This window comes from Epinephelus fuscoguttatus, linkage group LG7, assembly GCF_011397635.1.
Source record: "Epinephelus fuscoguttatus linkage group LG7, E.fuscoguttatus.final_Chr_v1".
NCBI classification, from domain to species: Eukaryota; Metazoa; Chordata; class Actinopteri; order Perciformes; family Serranidae; genus Epinephelus; species Epinephelus fuscoguttatus.
In genome coordinates this window covers 19,951,544-19,963,427 of record NC_064758.1, presented here as the reverse complement: position 1 = coordinate 19,963,427, position 11,884 = coordinate 19,951,544, and the positions used below count along the sequence as shown (strand labels likewise).

At 41.7% G+C, this 11,884-nt stretch overlaps 1 protein-coding gene across 1 annotated transcript in view; it reads right to left on the bottom strand.

The window, feature by feature from the left end:
* The window catches only part of si:dkey-178k16.1 (band 4.1-like protein 1), a 39,356-nt gene that overhangs the window by 3,302 nt on the left and 24,170 nt on the right, over nt 1-11,884 (bottom strand). The window contains exons 15-24 of the mRNA XM_049581465.1: nt 10,795-10,824; nt 8,797-8,952; nt 7,389-8,483; nt 4,631-4,681; nt 4,098-4,499; nt 2,826-3,047; nt 1,948-2,007; nt 1,626-1,715; nt 1,376-1,456; nt 38-154 (exon numbers count right to left, since the gene is read on the bottom strand). Of these exons, the coding sequence (XP_049437422.1) occupies nt 38-154; nt 1,376-1,456; nt 1,626-1,715; nt 1,948-2,007; nt 2,826-3,047; nt 4,098-4,499; nt 4,631-4,681; nt 7,389-8,483; nt 8,797-8,952; nt 10,795-10,824 (2,304 nt within the window). The remainder of the gene's footprint in view (nt 1-37; nt 155-1,375; nt 1,457-1,625; nt 1,716-1,947; nt 2,008-2,825; nt 3,048-4,097; nt 4,500-4,630; nt 4,682-7,388; nt 8,484-8,796; nt 8,953-10,794; nt 10,825-11,884) is intronic.

Genomic DNA, 11,884 nt, shown 5'->3' with positions numbered 1-11,884 from the left:
CAGATATTATCTGTTGGAGTCAAGATGGCACCCGTACCTCTGATGCGCCGTGTCGATCCTCAGTGGACGATTCTGTTTCCCTGACAACAATCGCCTTGGTCACCTGCATGTCTGGATGCTGTTGCTTGGCTTCCTGTATTGCAATAGCCAGAGCCTGTGAAGAGTGAATTACAGGAAGAAATGTTTCACTTTTGTCAGGATTTTTGTTGAGTTCTGTGTTTTATGGCTGAAGACTGTTTTGTAGTTAAAGTTCTTCTTCAGTCAAACAATAGAATTGAAATTTAATATAATGTTCGTTCATGAAAGAGATTTTTTCTGCACTAGAAAGGACAATTTGAGACTTTTTTAATGCTTAGAAATAGAGCTGAAATTATTAGTCCATTTATTTATTAGTCACTGCACAGAAACATAATTTGCAGTTATTTTGTTTATAGTAATTCAAATAAATTCAAAATAATTTTTTCAAATAAAATGCCAAATATTGTTTTGCACTTGCATAGCACCTTTCTAGTCTTCTTGACCACTCAAAGTGCTTTTACACTAGTCACAGTCACCCATTCACACACACATACACACACACACGTTGACACACTGGTGGCCAAGGCTACCATGCAAGGTGCCACCTGCTACTCACGCTCCGATGGAACAGCCATCAGGAGCAATTTGGGGTTCAGTATCTTGTCCAAGGATACTTCGACACACAGACTTGAGGAGCCAGGATCGAACCCCTGGTCTTCCAACTGGTGGACGACCCGCTCTCCCTCATACAATATTGTAATACGAATATCTGGGTTTACCAGATTGACAAACAAGGCATCCAAGATTTTATGTTGGCTTCTGGGAACTTGCGATGGGTATTTCTTTTTTTTTTTTTCTTTTTACTATTTTCTGACTTTTTTTATTAATTTCATTAAAATAATAATTCCAACAAACTATTGTGTTTTTTTTATCTTTGTACAATTAGTGTCAAGAAGTGTAATATTGATCTGAGGAAGACTAATGTTTGCAAAAAATACATGCAAGTTATACTGTATGCAAGAATCCAAGGTATAATCAATGACTTTTTAGCACAGTTATGTATATTATGTATATTAAGTGTTTAAATAATATGCAGGTTATAAATAGTCCCATTACCAAAATAATAAACAATCAAAACAGACAATTAGAAATGTACTTACAAGGATCCATCCCTATTCTGTGATATTTTGCCTTAATAGTTAGTTTATTGTTTTTTTCTAATCTACTTTTATGGTCTTGTGAAGCACTTTGTAACATTTGGTTTAAAAAGTGCTATATAAATAAATGTAATATTATCATTATTATGCACATGGTTCCTTTGAGTTGAAGGTTTAATCCACAGTTCATTTCAGCTCACCTGTTCCTGGTCTACATCATCGTCTCCTGTGATTATAATCCTCTTCTCGATCCTGGTCTCTGAATATCCTCCTTTCACCGTCTGCAACACACAATGGCTTTTCTTTTGATAGCCTTCACAGGTAGAGCCCATATTTAACTGTATTCAGACAGAAGAGATGAGCCACACCTCTTCCAAGTTGCAAAACCCATTTTTATCATAATTATACAGTAAACTGTGCGCTTTCTTTGTTCCACTTAAGCTTCTCTACCTTGGTGACTTGAGTGGTTGCCGAGGTAACATTTTCAGTGACGAGGATGGGCGACCCTGACGCCTCTCTGCCAAGACTGCTCATATGCACCTGACAAAGTCAAACAGCTGGCAGCATTAGGCAAATAGTGTAAACATACAATATGCACAAATCATTACAGATTATAAGTCATTATGTTTTGATATTCCAGGACATCCAGACACACATTCATAAATTCATGTCTGTGGTCTTTGTACAGTAAGTAGGTTTAAACCCGAGAGAGCAGGAAGGCGTCTGTTGCGGGTCAAGTTGAAATTGAAGAGGTCACTCTGTTTGTACTCACAGGGGATACGCTCTGTCTCGTAGAGTAAGAGACTTCACTCAGGCCAGTGAGACCATGATCCTGAAACAGACAAATTCATTGTGTGACTTGCAGGCAGGAATACTTTAGTTCTAGCTGCATTAAAGGTCCAGTATGTAAGACTGAGGGGAAGGTTAGTGCCATATAGTGGTGAGGATTACAGATTGCAACCAGCTGAAACTTCTTGTGGTTAGAATTCCTTCAGTGTTTATTGTTCGGGAGGTTTTTACCAAGAGCCAAATTATCCATAGAAGTCTCCTCCTCTATAAACAGACTGGGTGATTTAAACCGGTAAAGACACTAAATAAAGCAGTTTCACGTTATAAATCAGTGTTTCTCCTCACTGTTCCACTTGTCGGTACAAGGCCACTAGCCCAGCACTTGCTAATGTATGCTTGCCTCTTTTTTTCTCTGATAACTTAGGCTCCAGGGAGGTTTTTACCTAGAGTCAAATTATCTGCAGGGGTCTTTTTTTTACCCAAAACAAACAGACCCAATGATTTAACCCATAAAAACACTGCTAAAAGCAGTGTCACATAAAAGAAAATTGTGTTTTTCCGATGCTGCTCATTGTGGAGGGGCTGTTAACTACAGTGACTTGTGCAAAAACGCAAATGGCAGTGTTTGGTTTGTCCAATCTGGGCTACCGTAGAATCATGGCAGCTTCCATGGACGAGGACGGGATCCCTACTTAGATATAAACGGCTCATTCTAAGGAAACAAAAACAGGTGATTATACACCAAAGAAAACATACTTACTATGTTATACTCCATTGCTGCCAATGTATCCCTCTAAATCCTAGACACTGGACCTTTAAATATTCTTATCTAAATATTTTTCACTAAAATATAAAACCAACCTGATCTGTGAACTCCACAATGGTCGTGGTGACCTCTGACCCGTTGGGCTGAGTCTCCGTCCTGACATCCGTCTTCCTCACTGTCGGTGTGGGCATGACATCACTGGCCTCCCTGCTCAGCGGTGTGATGGCAGAGACACGACCGGCTTCTCTGTGCGACTGTTCTCTGTCCACAGACGACGACACTGGCACTGACCTCTTTGGTTTTTTGGGTACTACAGGCTTAAGTCAGGGAGAAAAAATGAGTTTTAAACATATGACAGATGAGCTCTAAGGTCTGTTCCCTTTTATTTAAATTATAGTGGTAAATCAAGGCTTCAAAATGGCCCAGATTTAACTGCAAAAATGAAGACATTTATCTGAAGCCAAAAGAGCACAAAGCAAAAGACAAACAAGGGACTGCAATGTAACATGTGGATGGACCATGTGTTTTGAGCTCAGTGCTTTAGGGAGATATTTTGTCAGTACTGAGATTTAAAAAAGAAAGAGAAAGAGGGAGGAGAAAAGATGAAGGGTCTTTCTTCACTACACTTCAGTGCTGCTTGATGAAGAGCATTCAACTCGAACCACATATTATTACAGCCACTTACTGCATCCTTTGTCCGCTCCAAACTTGCTTTCAGCATATCAGAACCACCAATATATATTCAAAGTACATTTCACACCGTAGACTTTTATATTGTGCAGCTTTCTGACAATTCAAATCAAAAACCTAAGCTAACACCAGACACAGAAAAGCTCATTGAGATGTGTGACAAATACTTTGGGGTGTGATCACACCAAGATTTGTTGGTCTTTTTTGTCTTTGTTTTTTGTCATTTGAACCACAGTGGAAATGTTGTCATTGTTCTATTTTGGTATGTTTCATTCACGTTCACACTGACTGACTCCTGCACAGGCTTGTAAACAAAACTTGCTTGAACCCATCAACAGCTCGCTTTGGTGGCTTGTCATCACACTTTGTTGGAAACTTGGGTAGCACTAAGAGGGGGATAAGGTGGTGTTATTGGGGGGGGGGGGTTGCTGTTGTTTTGGCAAAACATGTGCCTTCACCCTGTCATCTATTTCTTATGCATCTTCTGGTTAAAACAAATGAAAATATAGCTATAAAACACTCAGAATTTCATGGCCACGCTCACCCACACTGCAGTTTGATTGAAAGAGGACACATATTTTTAGGTGCCTAAAAATAGCCCAGTTCTTCTTACCTGCCTGAACACATCAAACCAAACAAGGAGGAACTACAAAGACACTTGATGTAAAAAAGTCTACCTGCACATCGGGCCGTTTGACCTCTGGTCGGACTTCTTCGGCCTGGATATGCTTTACCGGAGGGCTGCTGCTGACTCCTCTGGACAGAGGAGCGGACACTAATGGAGGAGGCGGTTCAGGGGGGCCCTGCTGCTGGAGCAAGTCCATGCCAAAGCACAGACCCACATCAGGTGACAGATCCCTCTCCCCCAGCTCTGTCATGCCCCTGGAGAACTCCTCCATTCCCGTTTGCAGATCTGTGAGGACGGTGAAATCTACTTCGGCCTCCAAGCTGGATGTGGAGCTGACCGTGATGCTGGAACATTTGCGCTCAATGCCCAGGTGTGTCTCCTTCAGGTACAGGATCTCGTGGTCCTGGTCATCCTCAGAGACGGAGCCCAGACGCCTTTCCCATGGTTCCCTCTGCATAGAAGAGGACAGAACATCAGATTTATAAAGTACAAATAAATTCACTTATATTATCAATAAAATAACAACTGCATTTTTGCGTTACTCTAAAACCAGGAGATTGGTGGAGCTAAGAGACAACTCACTGAAGCTTCATTGAAAGGTTCCTCGTGAATAGCAGGTGTGGGAGGTGTTTCCTGTGGAGGAAAAACAAACAGGAAGCAAACATTAAAATACTAAAATGTGTCAAGTCATAGAAACAATAACCACAAACCATGATACCAAACTACGCCACAGTATAACCTGTGTGTAATTATATCAGAAGAGAGTCACAAGCTTGTCTTTGTCACCGCATTAACATGTTCTATTTTCAGCACGACTCACGGCTGATAGAAACACACATATTAAGAGAAACATTAAGAGAAACAGTGTTCTCACAGCTTTAAATGCTGTGAGAACACTGTTTCTCTAAATGTGAATTGTTAATTGCTAATTGTTTTTGAACTGGGTGGATTTCTCTACATTATTATTTATACAATATAAACACTTTAAGTTCCAGTGTGTAAGGTTTAGGCAGATTTAGCATATTCTCGCAGTGAGGATTGCAACCAGCTGAAACTTCTCCTGGTTAGAATTCCTCCAGTGTTCATTGTTCAGGAGGTCTTCACCAGGAGCCAAATAATCCACAGATTCCAAAACAAACGGACTGGGTGATTAAAACCAGTTAAAACACTGATTGAAGCAGTTTAACATTACAAATCATTGTTTCTCTGATGCTGTTCATCATGTTGGAGATGTGCTGCTAGCCCAACAACTGCTAATTAGTGCTTACCCTTTTTCTCTGATAACTTTAGATGTAAGTATTGAGGAGGTTTTTATCAGGAGCTGAATTATCCACAGAGGTCTCCTTCTTTCCAAAACAAACAGACCCCCTGATTTAAATGAGAAGTCAGGTATTTTGCACTTTGAGCCCCATTTCTGGGTTGTTCATGATGAAATAGAGTGGCTAAGACCAAAATAGTGACGATTGCTCGTTTTGGGAGAATTTGGCTTTCCCCTGCCTGGCTTAACAGTGCTGCCTATGGCCATGTGTGAACCTGTCCTAAAACCACCCTAAACGTTCGTTTTCAAAGCCATGAAACTCACCGAGTGGTCAGTGGTGTTCGTTGATGTTCTGACATAAAAATCGTGGCAAATTGTGGTTTCCATCCGCGTTTTCGCTATTCATCTCGATTGTGGAACTGTTTTTTCAGCTGCCTCACACCCATGTGTAAACTTCCGCTTGATTAAACTTATTACAAAACCTTTTCGTTTGTTCTCGTTCTTCCTCCAGGAGCGCAGACAGCACTTTTGCTGAGTTAAAAGACTACAATGACTACAACCTTGTCGTAAACAACCCGCTTTCCATTTCCGGTGGCGGATAACTACCAACAGACAATGAGGCTTCCTATAGAAAACCAATAGTGAGTTTCATGGCTTTGAAAATGAAGGTTTAGGGTGGTCTTAGGACAGATATACACATGGCCATAGGCAGCACTGTTAAGCCAGGCAGGGGAAAGCCAGATTCTCAGAAAATGAGCAATTGTCACTATTTTGGTCTTAACCACTCTATTTCATCATAAACAACCCAGAAATGGGGCTCAAAGTGCAAAATATCGGACTTCTCCTTTAAACTGGTAAAAACATTGAACAAAGAAGTTTAACATTTAAAGAATCAGTATTTTTCCAATGATCTCATGAGAGGGGCTGCAACTACGGTGGCAGATACAAAAACGCAAATGGCCCTATGCCAGTATTTGGTTTGTCTTTCTGGGTAGCATGGTGGTGCAACATGGTAATCTCCTCAACGAGGACCCGCTCCCTATGTAGATATAGACGGCAATTTCTGCCAATATCCTCCTAAATGCTACACACTGGACATTTAAAGGTGCTGCATGTAATTCTGGGGAAAGACAGGTCCACTTATCAACACACAAAATCATGGCAAGTGACGGCCTGGGAATGAGACTGAACGAGCAACTATTTTTCCCCAGAATTACAAACAGCACTTTTAAGCCATCCTCCAACTTCAGGGCTTATGTTAAATTCAAACCATAAACACACATATAAGAACTCCCTAAGACTGTAAAGCTTACGGCTACTATCAGAAGCATGCACATAGGGTATATTTTGCAGTTTGACATCATCAGAAATGACTGCAAGTGCAATGGTAATGCCATGCACTGAAAGGTTAGATTTTTCAAAATCCCTTTCAGGAAAGAGGTATTCATATTCATAAATGCAGCATATGAATGCCTAAGCCCTGAAGAGGTTTGGCAGCTCTGCAGCCTGTGATTACATCTAATCGCCTTTTTCATTTTCTGCTGTAGCCACAGAGATGCCAAGGCAGAACATTTGGTTAAAAATGCCCTTCTCAGCCATTTACATAAAGGATTTAAATTATGTGAAAAGGAGGTTTTCAAAGAAAAATGGTGGAAAGGTCTAGTGCTCCTTGCAACAGCAGCCACCTTTATTCTGTGAGGATGTTGGAAGGAGAGACCAGGTGAGAACGTGACAAGTTAAGGTGGGATAAAAAAGGGACGCCTGAAGCTTAAGCATAGGGAACTTTGCTTAAAGGCCCGCAGCGTTCTGAAATGGCCAAGCAGATGTCAAGCTTTGCGAAGGGGAACAAGGGAAAGCAAAAAAAGCCCTCTGGGCCATGGACGTGAACTGAGTCGGTCAATGATGCGATGCCAAGGGACGTGAACTTTTGCTTTCTCATACACAGCCACATGAGTTCTGAAGTATGTGTGATTGTTTGTTTTTAGATGGTAAAAACAAGATTCGCACGACATCGCCTGAAGCTCATGCAATGCTCTACTTTCCGATGATTGAGAAAGAGGTTAGGGGGCAGATGGGTTTTACCGCTTGCTTCCTCTTGGCTGTTTCTTGGCAGGGCGTCCTGTGGTGGATGTGGCTGCTGTCCATGTTGCTCTGTCTGTCTCGCGTCCACTGCGTTTTCAGAGGGAGGGTCCGCGGGGGAGCTGTTGGAAATTTGCTGCTAGGGAGGAGACTCTCTTTAAACTCTGAGTTGTTCTGAAAATGGTCTTCAAGTCCTCCTCGTCCTGCTGTTGTACCTCTGCAGTCTCTGAGCTCCTGATGTCCAAACAGCTCATTCTTAACGTGCTGATGTAGTAGAGCTTGCTGCTGATATGACATTGCAGCCTCGCTGTGGTACTTGGTAGCCCCTGTGTTTTCCTTGGCAACATCTGTGGCAGACTGCAGTACATTATCATCCACTCTCCTTCCCATCTCACAGGATCCGTCTTTTGATTTTGTCATCTGTACATCCCCCATCGCACCAAAGATGCTTCTGTCAGACCGACTCTGAGTTTGAGGGTTTACAACACCTGTGTTCTCCTTGTTCAAAGACTTCTTTGATCTCTGTGGCTTGAGAGGAACTATTTTGGTGACTTCTGAGTGCGAGTTCCCTGTTTTGCTGCAATCTTGTGCTCCCTTGGGGCTCGAGTCTTTTATTTTCTCACAATGCCTCGCATCAATATCAATTCTGCCTCCATTGCCTTTTGGGAGAGAATCCACAGCCACCAGAGCATCGAAGTTGTTTGGTCTCTCTCGATGAATGTTGTGCTCATACTGACTATGCCTTATATCTCTGGTGATCATTGCACTCCCCTGTTTGTCATGTGGAGAGCCATATCCATTTTCTTGAATGGCGTTCCTCGCTAATACAGCATCGTAATGCCCATTAGTTGCTACTATATCATCCGTAGGGTTCATATCTGTTAGTCCTGTTGCTGTAAAGTCTGGAGACTTTCCAGGTCTAGTTATGAAAGAGTCTCTGGCTGTTTGACAGTTGTTCATCTTTGCTTCAGTCCAGGGTGTCACAAAGAACATGTCTCTACCCATAGAAGAGGTCTTACTCTTTTCCACTTTAGAGTAAGTATCCAGATCTCCTTCATAAGCATCCTGCTTGTCAATCAATTTGCCACCACCGGTCGCCTATGTTGACATAGAGTAGACAGTTGCATTAGCCTAGCTAGATACACCGCTCTTCCACTTGTGATATCATTGTAACCCCACATAATTACTGTAAATATTTAGTGATCAACTGAGGGACCTATGACTGTGCAAGCTTAGATGCATTTTCTTTCTCATTTTATGAGTTTTGGCACGATAAAATTATAAGTTTGACAGAGAATGGAAAGTGTAGATAGAATGGGAAAGGGCTGACCAACAAAAATCCTAATATGTAAAAAAGTAATTGTAGAATAGTAGCGTATATTGTAACTTGGGAATAAGATCTCGTTCTTACTGGCTTCCGCTCGGGGGTTCCTCCAGGAGGAGTAGCCGAGGACAGGCGTTTCTCCCTCTGGGCCATCTTGCTGTTGGGCTGCCTCAAAGCCCTCTTGAGCTCATTGATGCTGGCCTGGTGCTTTTGCAGAACATCTTCAGACTTATCCAAGAACTGCTGCTCACATAATGAGGGGCACATCAGGGACACACATTGACATAAGTTAAAATCCTACATCTGAATCTAGTCTCTGAATCTGGTTATAGTCATTTCTACTTTTGAACTAGATATGGATTAAGTTGAAAATAACTCTGAAGATTTGTTATTTTTACATTCTTACTCTGACTCTGCTCTGACGGTGTGGTGCATGAGTGTCTGTTTTGTAACTGTGCTGCAGGATGAATGAAATGCTGCACCACATAGAGGACAATAGAGGTCTTGATAATGATCAGAAACAGATATAGATCTCACTATAATACACTCAGATCATATCAGCAGTTTTCTTTTACCTTGAAGCACAAATAGAGTTTCAGTTAAAGGTTTAAACATCTCCCAATTACAGGGACAAACTCACACCGTACATTTTCCAAAAGAACTTTGGACTGTTGGTGCACTTTTGTTTTTGTTTTACATGTCAGTGAGCACCTGGCAATCTTTGGAAGATGGAGCACAAAGCCCCAAACTTGAGGTTTGTATTATGTACTGGTCAAGGGCTAGATATTAAAACATGAATGAATTAATTAAGCAAAAGTTTTAACTGGCAATAGTTTCAGAAATGTGACACAAACTGAAGTGCACCAAACGACTATGTGCGCTGAGTAGGCATGGGATGATTTTACTGGCCAAAATATTTACGATTCATGATATTATCCCAAAAATCATCAAAATATGTTTGAAAACTTAAAATGGCAGTGAATGAAGTCATTGAAATCTGGTGCTTGGGCAGTGACTTTTGGCGTTAGAAACCAACAAAGAAAGGCGTCCTTTAATGTTTGCATGATATGCGGCCGGTTGCCGTTACAGTTTTACAGCACCCAGCGACATCAGGGGGAAATGCCGCAGGACAAGGACGAAACTTAAGAAGCCGAAAGTCTGAATGTGGTGTTCAGGAGGGTTGGTGGACAGGTTCAACAAACACCAACTTTCACCCAAGAGAGCAGTGTTTGTGTCCCATAAGATTCTAAAGCCAAACCCTTTTTGTTTTTTCTAAACCTAACCACATGCTTTTGTTGCCTAGAACCCAACCATGTGTGTTTGTTGTTGAAGAAAAAAAAGGTCAATTTGCAGTGTTGTACCCACGTAGTGCATTTATTTTGAAAGAGACTGTATGTAAACGTTATATTTTCCTGTGATAGCGGAAGTGTATCTTTAAAGAAGACAATGCATGTAACAGGCAGAACTTGACACAGTCTCCCAGAACGTCAACCACCAACACACCCAGGGTGCCTTGCACACTGCATGTGGACGCTGAAAGTCCATGACCAAGCATGTCAATATGTGACGAGGTCGGAGTGAGAATGTGTTGGGAATTGTTTTCCCTTACATTTTATTAAGAATCAAATATTTATATTGCACCAAGGATAGGACAAACATTTTTTGGTGATCATAATTTTAGTGAAAAAAAAAATCTTAAAAAGCATCATATCTTTTGATATAAAATATGTCAATAACTAATCAAGATCTTTAGCGTTATTTGAGGTCAGATTATATGCAGCCTGTTTTTGCAGAGTCTTTCTTATTGTTGTTTGCCAAGCAGTCTCTTCAGGTGCTACTGGACACAATATTTCTAATTATCCCAATAATGGAAATTCACCACGAACAACTTAATGTGTTTATTATCGCAATCTCCAGTAAAATCATCCCATCCCTAGCGCTAAGTGTTTTCAATATGAACTCTATTGCTGTTGCTGCTTGCTGTGTTCTTAGAGTAAGTGACTGGCACAGTTATGGATACAGAAACACAGCACACCTGGTGAGGGTCAAACACAGCACATGCCAAAAAGAGAGGACAAGCAGTACCTCCTGTTTGGGCCGAGGGGTGGCCAGATCCTTGTCCAACAGATGAGGGAGCCCGAGGTGGGGCAAGTGAGATGAAGTGAAGGGTTTTGAGCAAAGCAGGAGGTTGAGGATTTGGGTTAGGTGGGTTGGAGAACAGATGCGTGCAGAGACAAAGAGGTAAAGTGCTGCAGGTGAGTCAAAAAGGCAGGCAGCCAGACGGACAGACAAACAGTTGACACCATTGGGGGGCTTTTGACTAAGACTGTTCAGCCATTTAATGTTCTGCCAAGAAGACAGGGACAATCCATTTCAATGTCAGCCAATTGACAATTAATGCAGTCTTCTATTGACTGAGTACAAGGGTTTGGAGTGGGGGATTATTCCCATACTTCTTCATCCAAAGATTTGGTGAGAGGGAATTACAAACCACAAATGAACAGACCGTTAAGTGACTGATGCAATGCCAATATTTCCTGCAGCACTTAATAACACTACCTCACATACCTACACAGGAATAATACACAGAGGTGGAAGCAAGTCATTGTGTTGCAAGTCGCAAGAAAGGCCCAATCCCATTTCTACCCCTTAAATCTTCCACTTGGTATTGACTGCCCTCGTTTGTGAGATAACCCTTGATGAGGGAGGTGAGAAATATTAGGGTAGAGATCTTTCCCTAAGAAATGAGACACCACTTCGTGCAAATCGGCATGGCCGATGTGCAGGCATACGTCACGCGTAGCAGTGACGCAAGATACCGGTAGTTATTCAGGTTTGAAAATGCCGGCTCCAGCGCTTGTGTTGTGGCATGTGCTATGTTTATTCTTCTCCGTCTGATGAATCAACGGAGAAGAAATGCTGAAAACAGGAGGCGCCTACGACGTCTTCTAGTTCCGATCGATTCTATTCAGGTAAGTCGATTTGTTTAAATATTTTGACGCTGTGTTCAACCGAGTTGCTGATGAGTTTACGCTAGTCCAACCATCTGTTGTTTGTATAGCCTACATTCTGATCATACAGTAACAAATTGTTTTCCAAAACTTGCCGAAGTTGCTGACTTCACAAGGTGTTCTGGGAAATTTCATCTTCCACTTCGTTGAAAGTGTGGGTCGGG